The 20524-nt window shown below is 44.7% G+C and overlaps 1 protein-coding gene across 1 annotated transcript in view; it reads right to left on the bottom strand.

Moving 5' to 3' along the window:
- LOC144527007 (contactin-associated protein-like 4) overlaps window positions 1-20524 on the bottom strand; it is a 293082-nt gene that overhangs the window by 207349 nt on the left and 65209 nt on the right. The window contains exon 3 of the mRNA XM_078264821.1: window positions 989-1180. Coding sequence (XP_078120947.1) covers window positions 989-1180 — 192 coding nt within the window. The remainder of the gene's footprint in view (window positions 1-988; window positions 1181-20524) is intronic.

Genomic DNA, 20524 nt, shown 5'->3' on the forward strand with positions numbered 1-20524 from the left:
AGAGGTGGGGTTAAAAATGTATGAAAATATTTGCCACCGTTAGGGTCGACAACCCCCCCACACACACACACACACACACACACACACACCAATAACCGCCATTGTGCCTGATTGCTGATGTCAAACATGACTCAGTGGCACTTAAGGGAATATATTTAAGTATGTTTTATTTCCCTATTACAAAAAGCACAGACCATGCAACCTCTCAGTCTCAAACAGTCCTCTCCAACCTGCATGCAGCCTCTTTCTCTCTCACACACCTTCACACTCTGGCTGCTCTCTACCGTGGTGGCTCAGTCCCAGGATGCTACATCATGCTGCACTGAGCGCCAAATTAACCAGAAAAAGAAAAAAAAAGATAACCTTGTTTTAGGCACACAGTTCAATAGACATACTGGCTTTTAATAGTGGCAATGCTGCTCCTTTCAGCCTATAGAGGGTAAACACACACAGCTGAGACCTTTTACTGTCAGCTTTGTGAATCAGAAACCTTCTCTGTGCAGAAGCATCGTAAAATGCAAAGCTTTCTAGTAGGAACTACGATCACAGTCAGCCTGACATTCACTGAACACGTGCTTCAAATATAGTCGACTACAATAAACAGGGCAAGGACGTTGCATAAAAGTTACGCAGAAGACATGTTCTGATTGAACGTTAGTGCAAGAATAACGATGACATTCGTTGTTAAAACTGATCCAGTTGTCATAAATATGTACAAATTAAATCATTGTTAAACGCGCCTCAACTCTCCTAATTCCTCCTTTACAATCGAGCGCTGATGCGCAACTGATACGCGCGCAAAAAAAAAAAGCTCTGCACTTTTTCTCAGATTAATATAGTTTAACATCTGAAATAGCTGTATTTTCCCAAGCGGTTAGACAGAAGGAGGAAGCCCCATTTGAAGGCGCCCTCTCCCCCGGGGCTGCGCTGCCCGGACTCGCTCCGTCTCCTCCGGGGTAAGTAAATAAAAAGCGCACAGCCTGCTCACCTTCTCCGGTTGTCCCGTACGAGCTGGAGAGAAACAGGGCGACCTGAGCGATGATCCCAGCCAGTCTTTTAGTCCCGAGATCCATGATGAGGAGGCGGCGAGAGGCTGCAGAGAAGCCCGGCGGCTGCTGGAGGAGAGAGGCGACCGAGCTCTCCTCTCCAGCTCCAAGAGAGATCTCCTCAAGCCCGACGGAATGAAGACAGGAGAGCAGAGAGAGAGAGGGGGGGGAGAGAGAGAGAGAGAGAGAGAGAGAGAGAGAGAGAGAGAGGGGTGGTTTTACTATGTGGTCACAGCTCCAACTTCAGTGCGTGCCTCCTCCTCTTTAGTCCCTGTGTTGTTTCCAATCAATCAATCAATCAATCAAACTTTATTTAAAGTGTAAAATCTTTCAACATGGTGTCAGTGAAATTTACAATTTAAGGAACACAGAAATAAAAGACAGCAACAAAACATTTGAACAGCATTAAATCAGTAATATTAAACGATACAAAACCAGCAACATAAGACAATGAGTGAAAAGGTTGGTTTGTGAAGGACGCAGAAAGGATGGTGTGTCATGGCTGGCTGTATAATGGGGAGAGGTGGGTTTTCAATCTAGATTTAGGGGAATGATCAGGAGACCAGCATCCAGGGAGTGGAGAGAGCGTGCCGGTGTATATGGTATGTATTAAGCTCAGATGAATTAGGTGGTGTGCGATTCCATGCCTTCTATGTTCAAAGAAGAAGCTTAAAGTGCTCATATTATGCTTTTTGGCTTTTCCCCTTTCCGTTATTGTGTATCTTTTTGTGCACGTTATAGGTTTACTAAGTGAAAAATCCCAAAGTCCTCACCAAAGGGACTTACCATCTCCAACAGAAAACACTGTTCACAAACTGCTCCAAACAGCTCTATTGTAGTCCAGCCTTTACTTCAGAGACAAACGTGGTCACTTTGGAACACACGTTATAATGCTCGCCTAGCTGCTAGCAGGGCACGCCCTCATACTCTGCTTCTGACTGGCTAGTAGTCCTTACCTAGGTACTGTCAGGGCACGCCCTCATACTCTGCTTCTGACTGGCTAGTAGTCCTTACCTAGCTACTGTCAGGGCACGCCCTCATACTCTGCTTCTGACTGGCTAGTAGTCCTTACCTAGGTACTGTCAGGGCACGCCCTCATACTCTGCTTCTGACTGGCTAGTAGTCCTTACCTAGGTACTGTCAGGGCACGCCCTCATACTCTGCTTCTGACTGGCTAGTAGTCCTTACCTAGGTACTGTCAGGGCACGCCCTCATACTCTGCTTCTGACTGGCTAGTAGTCCTTACCTAGGTACTGTCAGGGCACCACCTCTTACTCTGCTTCTGACTGGCTAGTAGTCCTTATCTGGGTACTGCGCAAACGTTCCCTAGTGCTATTTTGCAGTTTCAGAAAACAATTCCGCCACAGACCAGAAAAAACCTAGTCTAAAGTCAGTGGCACGTTATTCAGATGCTATTTTAAGGTCGCATGCTTGGCCGTAATGTAGTGTGTGCACACCACGCATACACTTTGCTTCTCTCATCTCACCCACCCAGCAGTTCCCATTTTTGCAAACCATACATAAATACAAGGAAAAATATGACCCTGTTTTACACAACATTTCCATGAATCATGGATGTGTTGATGACATAAATGAGAAAATATTAGAGGACTTAAGGAGATGTGATGTTGAACTGGATGTGCCGATGCCACTTAACCCAAATGCCCCAGCAGCAGCACGGGAGAGGAGAGACAGAAGAGCTGCATCGTCTATAGTGAGGTCATCCCGGTCTAATGGTAGACTACATTGCAAAAATATCACCATGCATTCATAACCTCGTGATTCAGTAAGAGTGAGCCCAAAACATCGGAAAGTATGTTTTTGTGACATTTCTTTATTTACATTTTGTCAAAAAGAAAAATCAATAGCAAACGTCGGTCTCCTCGGCTGTGAACCGCTCCTGGCGTGCGCCCATGGATGTATTAAGAGCGTGCACCTAGCAAATCCGCCATTATAATAGCAATCTGCCATGGAACAAGCGCGCCTGCTTTTAAAGGGAATGTGAGATATCGCTCTGATTGGTTTATTGCACATTACGCCCAAACCACACCTATAATGTAATGTAATGTAGCTACTTCAGACCAACCCATTTTAGATTTGCGTCGGGCGCAAGAGTCATTTATCCCATTTATATATAATAGCAACAGCGCCCGAGATCCGCCCACAAAGCTACTTGCGTTTGGCATTTGATACTTACGTTTCAGATCGTTAAAATAGGGCCCACTTATTTTTCAGAATTAAAGCATTCTTTTGGAAAATGCACCCACTGAACTTGAAAAGGTATTTTTCATTGCATGGCACTAAACAAATTATTTGGAACTGCTGCCACAGGCTTGAAGTAAAGTTATGGTAACACTTTACGGTAAGGGTAGATGAATTATGAATTCATGCATGAATTAATTCATGATTTGTGCATTACTTCATTCCTTTATATCTTATGAATCATCAGGAATTGACATGAGTTCATAGCCTCTCATTGTTGATGTCTCAACACATCAACTAAAGCATCAGGTAAGGTGGCTACATCATTATGCACAAGTTGTGTTCAAATCAGAATTTGCGCAGTGATGACCACATTTTTTTGCAGAAAAATAAATAATCATGATCATGCTTAATAAATCATAATTCATAATGATGTGCCCACGCACCTAATGCTTTAGTTGTGTTGTTCATGTATGAGGTCACGAATGACAGACTATGAGCACGTCAATTCCTGGTGATTTATGGGATATTAAGGAATGCAGTAATACATAAATCATTGATTACATAATGCATAATAATTAGGGTTGTCAAAATAACGCGTTCATTTCGATTAATTAATCTGAGAAAAAATAACGCGTTAAAAAAAATAACGCAGATTAAGCCATTCCATATTGACGTTTGACGCGGAGCTGTTCTAGCACCATTGGACTGTAAAATGAAGGAGGGAGACGAGAATGTTCTGCCTGGATCATTGATTTGAACATTTACTTATAAAAATCTTATTCCTGCCAACCCTGGCTACCGAAATCTGGTGCCACTGATATGTCTGCTCTTCCCTCTGATGCTCTGAAACACAAACACTGCTGCACGTGACACTAGTTAACACTATACTCAACAGCAGCTAATGTTAGCCTACCGCTAGCTAGTTAACACTATACTCGACATCAGCTAACGTTAGCCTACCGCTAGCTAGTTAACACTATACTCGACAGCAGCTAACGTTAGCCTACCGCTAGCTAGTTAACACTATACTCGACAGTAGCTAACGTTAGCCTACCGCTAGCTAGTAGCTGGATTAAACACGGTTAAAATGCCGACAGCTAACGCTAAACGGTGTAAAGTGTGACTGTGTTTTACTGGAGAGGATTCAACACCGGGATGTAACAATGAAACTGGTAAACTACAGCCTCGTGGTGCATTTGAAGTTATTGTAAATGTCCTTTTCCCATCTGGTGGTTGTTTTTGTCGTTCAACAGCAATTTACTAGTGAAATAAGAAATTGTTATTGTTATACATTATTATTAAATCATTTAATTTTGACCATATGGCCTTAGCAATAAACAAGCCGTTCTTTAATGTCACCAACTGTTGTTTAGTACCCTTTTTTTTTCTTTTCTTTTTTTACTTTCTTAAAAAGTATCGGTTCAGGCACCGTTAATTATGTATGCGATTAGTTTCGATTAATTAATCACAGAGTATGTAATTAATTAGATTACATTTTTTAATCAACTGATGGCAACTGATGAAAAATAGAGATACTGCCTTAAAAAGGGCAATTAAGACCAAAAGAGACACTGATATTTTATCTTATAAAGGTTTAAGGAACAAAGTGATTAAGGAACCGAGATTAGCCAAGTCACGTTTTTTTCTTCAGCTTATGAATGAGGCTAAAGGTAATAGCAAAGACATTTGGAAAAGTATTAACAGCTTGACAGGGAGAGCTCAACACCATTCACATGACATCCAGCTCACCGTTCAGGGCAAGACAATAGATGATAGTGCTATAATTGCCTCTACATTTAATTCTTTTTTTATTGAATCTGTTCAGGAGTTGGGAAATAATTTCAGATTTAAGGTACAAAATAGTAATTTGAATGTTGTGGGGCAGGGCTTCAACTTAGATATAGTCAGTGAAGAAGAAGTAAGGAAAGTGATCTGCTCCTTGAGGAACTCGAAAAGCAGAGATGCTCTCCATCAGAACACAGTGTTTATTAAAAGAAATTTAGCTAGTCTAACTCCCCCTATTGCTCATTTAGTAAACCTCACCATTGCACACAGTTCTTTTCCTAACGACTGGAAACATGCTATTGTGACTCCCATTTTTAAATCTGGAGACCGCCATGTAGTCAGTAATTATAGACCCATAAGCATATTGCCAGTAGTCTCTAAGGTTGCAGAGAAAGTGGTCATAAAACAACTAACTGACCACATCAACAGCTGTAATCCTGGGTTAAACCCTGCCCAGTTTGGCTTTAGAAAACACTACTCTACAGAAACAGCTATCTTACACCTAACAGAGCAAATTAGATTACATCTTGACAAAGGCGGAGTTGTTGGAGCTGTATTCTTAGATTTGCGTAAAGCTTTTGACACCGTTAATCACAACGTTCTTATATCTAAACTCGCCACTTTCAACTTTTCATCTAATACACTTGCATGGATATCGTCATACCTATCCAACAGAACACAGTGTGTGAAAATCAAAGATGTGTGCTCTAATAATTTGTGAAGTGTGAAAGTGTGAAAGTGCCTAATGGGTGCACCTCAAGGATCTGTATTAGGCCCACTACTTTTTAGTCTTTACATCAATGACTTTCCACAGTATTGTCATGAAGTAGAGGTACAACTATACACCGACGACACTGTTCTATATACACATGCTAAATCAGCTCAGCTGGCAGCTGAGAAATTAGCTAGTGCTCTGGATGGAGTGGTCGAATGGCTAGACCAATCATGCCTCACTTTAAATGTAAGCAAGACAAAAGGCATGTTCTTTTCCAAAACCAAGCTTCACACCCCAGATGTAAACATCTGTATTAAGGGTGAACAAATTGAGACTGTCACTGAATTTAAATATCTAGGTGTTGTACTGGACTCAAATCTCAATTTCAAAAAACATATTAAGAAAATGACTAATATTATTAAATACAACATGTTGTTGACTGTGTGTGTGTGTGTGTGTGTGTGTGTGTGTGTGTGTGTGTGTGTGTGTGTGAGTGATATGAAATGTAAAATATTGTTATTTGTTAACTGTTTTCCTTTTAGTCATTAAGCGATTAAGCGAGGCTAAATCTGGTGCAATGCATCAAATGGTCACATTTATGTTTTAATTGCACATTGTCCCTTTTATAAATAAACCGAAACTGAAACTGAAATCGATTGACAGCCCTAATAATAATACATAGCCTACATCAACTAATTCATGCATGAATTCATGATAATTCATGTACCCTTAAAGTGTTACCAGTGTTATTCTAACCAACACACTCACACAAATGTAATCTCATTTGATAGAGCAGATATTTGTTAGAGGAGTGAATTTGCTCAAGAATCAATGTGTTGGCTGAAAGTCTACTGTGAAATTGCGCACAGGTGTCAGCAAAACTGGCCCGTGTGACGAGTAGCGTCTTTCAGGTGGGAATGGTCATACGGTTCCTCTCGTCAGTCCATGTGTTGTTCATAAGTGAAAAGATCTGCTCAACGGGAGCATTTGTGCCCGGTAGACACATGGCGAACTGACAAAGAAGACCTACATTTTTGAACGGAATCTCCTTGCTTTTGAAATGCGCCAACATTTCCACCCAGCGCTCGTCTGCTGACTTTCCAGCGGACATGGAGGGACTGGTTAAAACGAGACAGATAAGAACAGGCATTGCGACAATGTTTACAAATGTAAATGTTTACATTGTAACGCTGGCTGCACAGATTATGCAGATGCAGACCGCTATGATTGACTGACACACACACACACACACACACATTGTTAAAATCACACGCTGGACGCTTTATTAGTCTTTCTACATGGGTTTAGTTAATGATCAGGCTATAATAGGACCACGTCGGCTATGTAATCGCTGACAACTGGGACAGGATGTCATAGTGGTTGGTGTAAACCGGGACATTTTAATTTCAATTCAATTTCAATTCAGTTTTATTTATAGTATCAAATCATAACAAGAGTTATCTCAAGACACTTTACAGACAGAGTAAGACAAAGCCCCAACAATTACAATAATTCCCTCAAGAGCAAGCATTAGCGGTAGCTATTGCGACAGTGGCGAGGAAAAACTCCCTTTCGGGAAGAAACCTCGGACAGACCCAGACTCTTGGTAGGCAGTGTCTGACGATGCCGGTTGGGGGTGTGATGAACTGGGGCAGAAATAGTCACAATAAAGATAATGGAACAGTGACTACAATGGTAGTCGTAGTAGTTCATGTCATAGTAGGGCACAGCAGGGCATTACGGGGTGTAATGTGGGACAGCACAGCATGGGTGGACGCGGTAGGACGCAAGGACGCAGCCGGACACTGCAGGGAATCGCAGAGCATAGCAGGGTGTAATAGGTCCACAGCGACAGCTGCACCCAAAACCCAGGTCTTGGTGCCACCCTAATCCAAGGCGATATTCTGGGTGAAGAAGAAACATAAGGACTCCGGGGAGTAAACTCCCCAGAGCTAGGTTAGTAACAAGCATTTCAGGGAGAAGGATGCACATAAAAGGAACAAATGAAAAGAGAGATGAAAGAGCAGCTCATTGTGTCATAGGGAGGAAGGAAATTCCCAAGCAGTCTAGAATTATAATAGCATAACTATAATAGCATAACTAAGAGAGGCAGGCTAAAGAGAGGTGCCGGGTCGAGCTTGAACTCTCCCTACTTCCTGCCTCCCTCTACTCTCACTATATTATTGATTATATGATAGGTAGATCTATTCTATAGTTGGAAAAAGAACATAAGGACTGCGGGGAATAAGCCCCTCGGAGCTATGTTAGTAACAAGCATTTCTGTGACACGAATACACACTCACGCTGCGACTCATTACTCCCTAAGTATATGTAAGCTTTCTACGTGGAGAAGCAGAGATGGGTCGGGTGCGCCATGATTGTGGCTACACACCCATCCTTGCCGGTCTAGGCGTACGCTGCAACTCCTCATACTCTAATATAGTAGGCTTTCTATGAAGAGAAGCTGAAATAGGGAGGCGGTGCGTCATGACTGTGGCTACACACCTTCCCCCTACACACCTTCCCTCGCCGGTCTAGGCGAACGCTGCAACTCCTTACTCCCTAACTATAAGCTTTATCGAAGAGGAGAGTTTTAAGTTTACTCTTAAAGGTGGTGACAGTGTCTGCCTCCCGAACCCAGACTGGGAGCTGGTTCCACAGGAGAGGAGCCTGATAGCTAAATGCTCTGGCTCCCATTCTATTTTAGCGTCCCGACAGGCTTTTGTCGGGACTCGGGACACGCAACTCAGGATCGGGACTGTCCCGGTCAAACCGGGACGTCTGGTCACCCTATGCTAGGTTGCTATCTTCTCTTACATGTCTTATTCCAACATGTAGTGTTCAGGTGTTCCAGTCAATTTAATGTTAATATGTGGATATATACCTTCACTGCCACCCATGTGGCAGTGAAGGTCAGGGGCCTCAACGGACTAGACCCGGGCAGCAGAGGCTGGCTCTGGGGACGTGGAATGTCACCTCTCTGTGGGGGAAGGAGCCGGAACTTGTGCGGGAGGTGGAGCGCTACCGGTTAGATCTGGTGTGGCTTACCTCTACGCACAGTCTTGGTTCTGGAACCATACTCCTGGATAGGGGTTGGACTCTTTTCTTCTCCGGAGTTGCCCAGGGTGTGAGGCGCCGGGCGGGTGTGGTGATACTCACAAGCCCCCGGCTGAGCGCTGCTACGTTGGAGTTTAACCCGGTGGACGAGAGGGTCGCCTCCCTACGCCTGTGGGTTGTGGGGGGGAAAACTCTGACTGTTGTTTGTGCATATGCACCAAACAAGAGTTCGGAGTATTCGGCCTTCTTGGAGACCTTGAGTGGAGTCCTGCATGGGGCTACAGTCGGGGACTCCATAGTTCTGCTGGGGGACTTCAACGCGCACGTGGGTAATGATGGAGACACATGGAGAGGCGTGATTGGGAGGAACGGCCTCCCTGATCTTAACCAGAGCGGTTGTTTGTTGTTGGACTTCTGTGCCAATCATGGGTTGTCTATAACGAACACCATGTTCGAACATAGGGATGCTCATAAGTGTACTTGGTACCAGAGCACCCTAGGCCAAAGGTCAATGATCGATTTTATAATCGTTTCATCTGATCTGAGGCCGTATGTTTTGGACACTCGGGTGAAGAGATGGGCGGAGCTGTCAACCGATCACCATCTGGTGGTGAGTTGGGTCAGGGGGTGGGGGAAGACTCTGGACAGACCTGGTAAGCCCAAACGGGTAGTGCGGGTAAATTGGGAACGTCTGGAGGAGGCCCCTGTCCGACAGACTTTCAACTCACACCTCCGGCGGAGCTTTTCGTGCATCCCTGTGGAGGCTGGGGGCATTGAACCCGAGTGGACAATGTTCAAAGTTTCCATTGCTGAAGCTGCAGTGAGGAGCTGTGGTCTTAGGGTCTTAGGTGCCTCAAGGGGCGGTAACCCACGAACACCGTGGTGGACACCGGTGGTCAGGGAAGCCGTCCGACTGAAGAAGGAGTCTTTCCGGGATATGTTATCCCAGACGACTCCGGAGGCAGCTGCAAGGTACCCGAAGGGCTGCAGCCTCTGCCGTGAAAGAGGCAAAGCAGCGTGTGTGGGAGAAGTTCGGAGAAGACATGGAGAAGGACTTTCGGTCGGCACCAAGGTACTTCTGGAAAACCGTTCGCCACCTCAGGAGGGGGAGCGGGAGAACCATCCAAGCTGTGTACAGTAAGGATGGGACGCTGTTGACCTCAACTGAGGAGGTAATAGGGCGGTGGAAGGAGCACTTTGAGGAACTCCTAAATCTACTAACTAACTTCTACTAATACGCCCTCTATGGTAGAGGCAGAGCTGGAGGATGAGGGGGGATTGGCATCAATTTCCCTGGTGGAGGTTGCTGAGGTAGTTAAACAACTCCACAGTGGCAAAGCCCCAGGAATTGATGAGATCCGTCCAGAAATGCTTAAAGCTCTGGGTGTGGAGGGGTTGTCTTGGTTGACACGCCTCTTCAACATTGCGTGGAAGTCTGGGACGGTGCCTAAGGAGTGGCAGACCGGGGTGGTGGTTCCCCTTTTTAAAAAGGGGGACCAGAGGGTGTGTGCCAATTACAGGGGTATTACACTTCTCAGCCTCCCCGGTAAAGTCTACTCCAAGGTGCTGGAAAGGAGGGTTCGGTCGATAGTCGAATCTCAGGTTGAAGAGGAACAATGCGGATTCCGTCCTGGTCATGGAACAACGGACCAGATCTTTACTCTCGCAAGGATCCTGGAGGGAGCCTGGGAGTATGCCCAACCAGTCTACATGTGTTTTGTGGATCTGGAGAAGGCGTATGACCGGGTGCCCCGGGAGATACTGTGGGAGGTGCTGCGGGAGTACGGGGTGAGGGGGTCCCTTCTCAGGGCCATCCAATCTCTGTACGACCAAAGCAAGAGCTGTGTCCGGGTTCTCGGCAGTAAGTCGGACTCGTTTCAGGTGAGAGTTGGCCTCCGCCAGGGCTGCGCTTTGTCACCAATCCTGTTTGTAGTATTTATGGACAGGATATCGAGGCATAGTCGGGGTGGAGAGGGGTTGCAGTTCGGTGGGCTGGGGATCTCATCGCTGCTTTTTGCAGATGATGTGGTCCTGATGGCATCATCAGCCTGTGACCTTCAGCACTCACTGGATCGGTTCGCAGCCGAGTGTGAAGCGGCTGGGATGAGGATCAGCACCTCTAAATCGGAGGCCATGGTTCTCAGCAGGAAACCGATGGAGTGCCTTCTCCAGGTAGGGAATGAGTCCTTACCCCCAAGTGAAGGAGTTCAAGTACCTTGGGGTCTTGTTCGCGAGTGAGGGGACAATGGAGCGGGAGATTGGTCGGAGAATCGGCACAGCAGGTGCGGTATTACATTCAATTTATCGCACCGTTGTGACGAAAAGAGAGCTGAGCCAGAAGGCAAAGCTCTCAATCTACCTGTCAGTTTTTGTTCCTACCCTCACCTATGGTCATGAAGGCTGGGTCATGACCGAAAGAACAAGATCCACGGTACAAGCGGCCGAAATGGGTTTCCTCAGGAGGGTAGCTGGCGTCTCCCTTAGAGATAGGGTGAGAAGCTCAGTTATCCGTGAGGAGCTCGGAGTAGAGCCGCTGCTCCTTCGCGTCGAAAGGAGCCAGTTGAGGTGGTTCGGGCATCTGGTAAGGATGCCCCCTGGGCGCCTCCCTAGGGAGGTGTTCCAGGCACGTCCAGCTGGGAGGAGGCCTCGGGGGAGACCCAGGACTAGGTGGAGGGATTATATCTCTAACCTTGCCTGGGAACGCCTCGGGATCCCCCAGTCGGAGCTGGTTAATGTGGCCCGGGAAAGGGAAGTTTGGGGTCCCCTGCTGGAGCTGCTACCCCCGCGACCCGACCCCGGATAAGCGGATGAAGATGGATGGATGGATGTGGATATATATATTTTTTTATCAAATCATAATTTCTATCTTTTCAAATGAGTTGAGCTACTCTACATTCATCCCACGTACCGGAACCACTGCTCTAGTTCTCCATCTTCACTGCGTATGCTGCCGACAAATAAGGAGCTATTGAACACCATTTAAACGGTAACAAGCCAAATGGTTAATAAATGCCGCCAGACATTTTGGACCGGCACCAGCATTCACATTTTTAGCTAACACCAATTCACACCTTGTAGTAGCCTACAGAGAACCGAAGTGTGGGAAATATATTTCTTTTAGACCAACCAAAATAACTTCCCCCAAAAATGGTGACTCCAGGTTCAATCCATTACTAAGTTTGAAGTAAAGTCCTCCCTAAGTTCTTTAAAACTACTAGTTAGCTAGTTTAGTGAAGTACTGTAGGTATTCAATTCAATTCAAGTTCAATTCAATTTTATTTACAGTATCAAATCATAACAAGAGTTATCTCGAGACACTTTACAGATAGAGTAGGTCTAGACCACACTCTATAATTTATAAAGTCCCAAAAATTCTAGTAATTCCAGTAGTTCCCCCAAGAGCAAGCATTTAATGCGACAGTGGCGAGGAAAAACTCCCTTTTAGGAAGAAACCTCGGACAGACCCAGGCTCTTGGTAGGCGGTGTCTGACGGTGCCGGTTGGGGATAAGTATGTAAGTATGCACATACAAGGAATTTGTCTTGGTGTTTGGTGCATAATGGTAAATACAGTGCAAGAGTCAGCAGACATAATATAAAATAGGAACATTAACAGAAAAAATATTGACCGATGGATGTAAAAAAGTTCACAGTATGAACTATAAAGAATTTATGCATACGCACGTGTAGTGGCGGGGTCAGAACATATTCCATACTCCTTCACTCTACATGGTTTATATATTAATGTTAGCAATCTAAGGTTAGCTTTGTCAGTTGGGTCAGTTAGCTACACAATACCTGGCAGTCAGCGGGTGGGATTATTAAGCTAGTAACAAACAACCAGTTTCTACACAAGAACTATATTTTCTAAAACTACCATAGACTGCATAAAGGAGCACAACCCATTTTAATTTAGTGATAAGTAAATCTCTACTTATTAAACACATTAGAATTAGGTTAGGAATTAGGAATTAACTTTGAACTTACAAACAGCCAGGGCTTTAGTCAAGACTAACTTAATCGAGTCCAAGTCAAGTCCTAGACAGGTTCAATCGAGACCAAGTCAAGATCAAGTCCAAAGGCAGTCGAGACCAAGTCAAGACTGGGTTCAGAACAAATCGAGTCCTTTTCGAGACCATAATAGGCAATATTGTCCTTCCAATGCTAATATAGTGATTAAACAGTTAGGTTGGATCTAGAAACAGGAATCTATCTTCTAAACATCAAACTAATCAATGCATAGATCTTAGGCAATGGTCTGTACAACTGATCCTGAATCAGCAGCCAGGGACAATTTCACCAATAGTCAGACAATAGCCCAAGACAATTCTAAGTCCAACAAGGCACAAGACCAAGACAAATGCAAGACTTCAAAAAGTGGACTTGAGTCCGGACTCAAGGCTGAGTCTGTACTCAAGTACTACAGCCCTGCGAACAGCTGACTCCAAGGAACCTTTTATATGTTAATGTTGCATTGACTGACTTCAGGAAGTCACTACACCAGGCCAAAAAAGCTAAGCTAAGCTTACCGGCTACTGGCTGAAACTTCACATTTAAGAGATATCACTCTGCTCATTCAGCTGTCAACAATAAAGTAACCAAGCATATTTCCCAAAATGTCAAACTGTACCATGAATATTTGTTAATCCTTGCTAGTAAAATGCAGACTACATTATTTCTTTAAATCTTGTCATGCAGACTACATCAGACTAAGTGACATTCTTGCTGTTGAACCTAAAACCCTTCCTGGTTCTAGAACTGTTAATGATGCTCTCCACTTTGAATCTAAACAAAAAAATGATGCACTCTCTGAGCAAAATGGCAGCTGTCAGTTATATCCCCTCTATCCATGACAAAACGGCAGAAAACAAGAAAATCTGGGCTCATTTTGACCCAGAACCAAGACAGCTGAACTCTCTGACCAAATGGTCCACTACAGACTCTTTTAATGAGGATTACAAAGACGGCGCTGAGCCAAACAGCGCAGCCTCTCTGCGGTTTGAAGCTGAAGCAGCTTTGACCACACTGAGCTGTTTGGCAGTGCCTGATTACCGACCTCTGGACGCCTTCAGTGTGACAGCAAAGGATCCTGGTCCAGCCCCATGGAGCGAGGCAGACGACATTTGCGAGGTCTCCATCAGGTTGAAAGAAATCGAGTTATGCAACATGATGGAAGAGACTCCTGGCATCCCAGAGTGTAAGTAGACAATGATAATAATTACCTGTGCTGCTATTAGACAGTTTAATTGCCCACCTTAGAGGGGAGTCAATAGAATTGGTTGTTGCTCAATTTCTCTCAAATGTGAATAATGATCAGTATAACTATCATTCAGTCATGATCGATAGAATTAGACAGCTTTACAATCTCTTCAGCTCATTTCTTCTCAGGACAAATTACATGCATACAAGAAAAGAGATGTTGGAGAAAATAAACAATGCTGTTAGTCTGGCTATCACCAGACCAAGCTCAATCTTTTAAGATTGAACATTAGTCTGGGGAGTCTGCTCTGGATTTTCTAATGCACAAGAGGCGTGATCAACTGGCATAGCTCAAATGACTGTACGCAATTGGATAGTCCTTCAACCAATCAGACCAACGATCCAGGTGGCGTAGCAACGACAGCGGCATCAATGGGTTGCTGTGTTTCGGTGGCCGCCATGTTGAATGTAAACAAGAAGCTGCTTGGTCGCTTCTCTGTCGTCATCGTGTTAAACCTGCCAATAGCACGCCAGGTGGATAAGCCAGTTAGTGATTGGTCCCCGCAAAATTGTAACGGAAGCAGGATAGATAAATGTACAGGTTTCCAGCCTGAGCTGCAGGGAGAAATCAAATCGCCCAGCAGATTGGGCTGGGTTTACACAGTCTACAATGCTGTTACTTCAAATATGCAATATTTTACTTTTAATCGTGTACACTAATATTTCTTTCATTCTGTGTGTCTGTCTGTCTCTCTCTTTCTCTCTTCCAGATAAATCTCTGAGGAAGATCAAAACCTACTGGGTGGCGCCAACTAGGAGAAAACCAGCGGGAAGGACAAGAAGACCTTTTTATTAATAATTCTTCTTGTTTATTCAAATGAATAAATACTTGACAGTCTTCAAAACCACTAGCAATCTAAATTTTTCAAACTTTTCTCAGTTATCCAGCACGGGAATGTGAAAAAGTGTTTACTTGTAGGGACACAAAAAGGCTTTACAAAGTTGTCTTTATTAGTTTAGGCATTTCAGCTTCTGCACTTGATAAAGACCTGGAACTGAATATACTGTATGAAAGTTGTGTCAGTTATTCAGTGACAATGCCTGATGCAATGCTTTTATGAACAAACACAAAGAGGGCTCTTGGCATAGTTGGCACATTTCTATTCCCTCTGTATAGCCTGGTTCCAGACCTCCAAACTGCTGCCATCATTTTTGGTTGCTTTTTCAGCAATTCAAACAATAAAATACTTATTACTGATCACTTCACCATCACTATTGAAGTGGATAATGATTTCAAACTAAATACAAATGTATCCCCAGAAGACCACGTTGAAGAAAATAATGGTGTGAAAAAAATTCATGTTCCTGTATTAATAACCTGCAATGATTGCTAAACTGAGAGCAGAGTTAAGGGGGAAGAATGTGAATCAAGAATTCTGCAATATGCATCTGGCATTCAGAATAAAAACAGGTATTTAAAATTCTGTATGTGGTACATCATTGTTAAATCATAAACTATATATGACGTATAAAACATGCAACCTAAACGTCACATCTGTGTGCAGCGATGAGGAGACTGTAACCTTTTCTGATTTTTTTTAAACATTATTTTTTTGGGCTTTCCCGCCTTTAATTTTGACAGGACATCTAGGTGAGAAAAGAGGAAGACGTGCAGGAAACCGTCACAGGTTGGATTTGAACCCTGGATCTTTGCGTCAAGGAATTAACCTCTGAGTATATGTGCACCCACTCTACCCACTGAGCCAACCCAGCCACAAGGAAACAGTAACCTTCCTCAAATTATTTCAATAAACAAACATAAATGCCATCTTTCCATCACGTTTTCCACATTGTCAACTTGCTGCACCCTCTTCGTCTGCAGTGGTTTAATGGCACCCAACATTTTGCGCTCCGTGTGAATGAAAAGTCGGCTACCGGCGTTGAATGTGATTCTATGGGTCAAAGCGACAAGGAATCAATACACAGCAGCAGTTTCAGACCAATTTGTGTAACACAGAACCGCCTAGGGACGAGGTTATGGATCATGTTCAACAGATCGGGTCCAGCACCAAATATTAATTGAATGCATTAAGAGAGTGGGTTTTTGTTGCATTCACTGGATGGTCAAGAAAAAGCCCTGAAAACGGAGAGGAGAGGAGAGGGGGAGACGTGCAGAGAGAGAGCCAGCAGGGGAATCTGATAATGAAAACCTACTGAGAGTATAGACAGCAGGGGAATCACATGATAAAAACACCTGTTGAGAGCAAACACAGCAGGGGAATCAGATGGACACTGGAGCCAGAGTCTGCGAAAAACAAGGGATCACACACACACACACACACACACACACACACACACACTCCACATGAGTGTCACACACCTCGGTGGCCTGCAGACACACCACATACTGAGAAAGCAGCTGGCTGTTTAATGTTCCAATCAGATGGGTGAGAGACTTTAAAACCATGTGAACCTGAGCATCAGGCTTCTGGTCGTGAAGATATTTAAAACTTAATAATAAATCCTGAGAATCAAACACATACAGTGACACACAGCGGGGGGGGAGTTTACAGAGACAAGGAGAAATGGAAAATGAAAATTCCCAAAATATAAAAAAAGTGGAAAAAAGCAATGGGTAATTGTTTCAACCAGTTGGGTTAAACACCATCTGTTTTTGTTACATTTTGTATTTTTATTTGCGAAAAGTTTGCAGTGACACTAAAATGATGTTGTTTGGGTGTGCATTATGTCATTTGTGCAATACGTAGGCTATTGGGGTTATGCATTATGCCAGTACACTGTCATTTTGTGCAATACGTAGCCTACAGGATTGTTCAATTAGAAACTGCCAATGAAAAGAGGCGTTAATGTGCTTACTATATAGGTAGCTGTCTAATGTATATGAAAGCATGTTTTGTGTTGCATGAGAGTATGTGTTGAGAGATGCTTATTTTCTGTATTTTGTGTTGTCTTTGTGAAGCTGCAGAACGGACAGAGTCCAAAACTAATTTCCCTTCGGGGACAATAAATTATATCTTATCTTATCTTATCTTGTGTTTTTTTTTTTTAAGGTAAAATAAGTTACAACCTACTGACCTATCAATACTCGATTGATAATGGCATCACCATTATTGAGATCTGAGGCCTGTACTACGAATCCAGATCAACATGTCCTGGATTTCTTTCAGTTCCCCGTCTTCACCTAACCTCACAACCGCGGTCCCGCATAACCTGTGTCATGACGCTGGTTATCAACTAGTTCAGTCAACCCAGGGTTTCCCAATCCAGCGACGCGCGCGTTCATATAACAGAGCCGCTGTTTGCACAGCACGACCAATCGCAAACATCTACAGAGCTGTATATTTTACATAAGAAGAAGAAATTATAATTCTACATAAATATGAAGAACACAGACACGGTTTTACAGGCAAAACGCAATACAGTCGCTGCTTCCTAAAACAGGAAGGAAAGCTGGCAAAAAAATAGCCTGACTCTGTTATGTTTATCACAATGCTTATTAATTTCACTTCCCCATTTCACTTAACGCATCCATGTTAATGGTGTACCAGGCTGAGCTCCAGGATGAGATGGCCGGCACCATGGACCGTACGCTGTGGGACGCGGTGTGCGTTGTGACTAACCTATGCCTCCGCCTGCACCACTGCGCAGTGCAAGCCTCGGGAAGAGCGATGAGCACCATGGTGACGCAGGAGAGGGCACGTTGGCTCAATTTATCCAGCCTCTCACACCGCGAAAAAGTCCAGCTCCTCGACATTGCCATGGATCCGAAGGGTCTGTTCGGCCCTGCGATGGCTACCATGCAACGCCGCTGTGAGGAGAAGAAGAGAGAGGGTGAAGCCCTGCAGACCTGTTTGCCCAGGAAAATACAGCCGCCTCCCGCTCCAACCCCCCAACCATTCTTCGCACATGCAGTAGCTCGCCCTCCGCCTGGCTTCAGGATTCCAAAATGCTCCACTGCACAGCCCAGACCTCCAGCTCATCCTAAAACTGAAGGCGGGGGTGCGTGGGCCAACAAGCCAGCTGCACTAGTGGAACAGCAGGGAAGCCAGCCAGTGCCACCTCACTCGCGACCGGGCAAGAGGGCCAAGCGGGAGCCTGCCGTTGTGACTCTGAACCCTGAGTCACGGGACAATGTTCTGTTTTTAACGCCCTTCTCCACTGTCAAAAGCACAAACACATTGTATTGTTCAAAAACAATAAAATTGTGCCCATCAGTGCATCCAGGCCAAGGGCCGAGGGCTCTGCATGCAAAAGATTGTGTTGCAAAACATGAAAAACATAAACAGCCTCATGTGCTCCGTAGCGGGGCGGGCTGTACACTTACTCGCGGCTGCCGTGGCGCAGCAATGTTGCTCACCGCAGGGGGGCAGCATTGCCCCACCTATGGCGCCGAATCCCTCAGTGGGCTCACTCGCAGATCGGGCGCACCACTGGCGGGCGCACCACTGGCGGGCATGCATGGAATCAAACTGGGTGCTCAAAACTATCGAAAGAGGGTACAGACTCCAGTTCTCCCCCTTGTTTCTCGAGAATAATACATTCACAGGCGGTGGGGGAAGCGGCTCGCTTTCTCGATGCAGAGATCAGTTCTCTATCAGAGAAAGGAGCAATTCAGGTAGTACCTCCTGCCCAGAGGCAAAGCGGCTTCTACTCGAGGTACTTAATCATCCCCAAAAAGGGGGGAGGGATGGGGTATGAGGCCTATATTAGATCTAAGAGTGTTATACAGACATCTAAGACAATACAGGTTTCGAATGCTGACACACGCAGCCCTGTTGGTTCACAAGCCTGGACCTAGCCGATGCGTATTTCCATCTGCGGATATATGCCCCTCACAGGAAATATCTCAGATTTGCCTACAGAGGGGTGGTTTACGAATACTTAGTTCTACCCTTCGGCCTGTCACTCAGCCCTCGTGTTTTTATCAAATGCACGGAGGCAGCGATGGGGCCGCTCAGGATGAATGAATCCGTCTGGCAACATACTTGGATGACTGTCTCCTGGCTGCGATAATGCACACAATCAATACATTTTATCGGGTTGTCCCAAGACTCGGTCACAATGAGGGCTCGCATATCTCAAGACAGGACAGAGGTGATGCGCGCATGTCTCGCTCTGTTTTGCAGGGGGAAAAATTTGACATTACGGGATTGCCACAGACTTCTGGGTCTGATGGCATCAGCACTGGTCGCTCTTCCTCTAGGCAGGCTATATATGAGGGAATTTCAAAGCTGGGTAAAGAAACTCGGTTTAGACCCTCGAGTTCACTCACGCCGCCATATCTTTATATCAGCGGACTACGCGATGACGCCAGACGCATAACTATCGGTAAGCAGGGTAAGTGGTGCTTATGGGCCCGGACCAATCAGGGGCCCGCATCACTGGACGATATTGATTGACAGCCGGGGCCCCCTATCGTATTATCATTACTCGTGACAATCCCAGCAGTCTCACGTGCAGACACTGACCAAGCGGGAGTGAGAACGGGTCAAATTAATTTCCTTGTTTCTGATATGAAGACGAGACGTGTGTGACTCGAAATGTGATCTCACATTTACCAACAAAACGTACAGCGAAAGACCGTGCAAAACATTTCAGACCGTCCTGCCAACCTGTATACATTTTAACATCAATGCACACTGTAACGCTTTTTCACTCTAAAGTCTGAAGCGGCTGCTGTTTCCATTTGTCGGCTCTCTGCAGCGGGCAGGGCTGCGCGCACACACACACAATCACACACGGTGGATGCAGGAAAAAACGCAGATGAGACGACAGATGACCTAAATTGAGGACAGCTACGCTTGTTATTGTAAGTGCAATGATAAGTTAAAGTCCAATAAGTACTTTATCAAATCGTATGAATGTGTGTGTGTGTGTGTGTGTGTGTGTGTGTGTGTGTGTGTGTGTGTGTGTGTGTGTGTGTGTGTGTGTGTGTCTGGCCAGGATAGGAAATGAACTAACAATGAAAAGATCAACAAGCCACTGACAGTGACATATATGTTCATATTTGATTCATTCAATAAATTATTATTTTTTTGTCTTAAATCCACCAGCCATTTTCATATTACACCAACATTTGCAGCATCTGAGCCTTTTTGGTAAGGTTCCTAGGAAAGCTCAGCCCAGAGTAATTAATTAATAGTAATAATTATTATTCTCCCCAAAACAAGTTTCCTTTTTGTTTTTAAAGAACTATACACAAAATGTGCAACTTTTTTTGCAACTTTCACCGTCTTCTGCAACTTCATTGCAACAAACGTACAAAAGACATTGCAACTTTTATAGCGATTTTTTTACAAAAGCTCCAGTGAAATCAGGCATTTTGGGCCGCAACAATCTCAAAAAAAGGCCGTGAAATCCTGGAGGGACTGCCCTTGTGTGTTTTTTATGTTATGGTGCGCATTCACCAGTGTTTTTTTGTTGTTGTGGTGCACGTAGGCTACTCCTGATTTTGTCAGTCATCTCATCTTTTATATGCAGTGTCTCTATGATCCTATC

Source organism: Sander vitreus, chromosome 12, assembly GCF_031162955.1.
Source record: "Sander vitreus isolate 19-12246 chromosome 12, sanVit1, whole genome shotgun sequence".
Classification (NCBI taxonomy): Eukaryota; Metazoa; Chordata; class Actinopteri; order Perciformes; family Percidae; genus Sander; species Sander vitreus.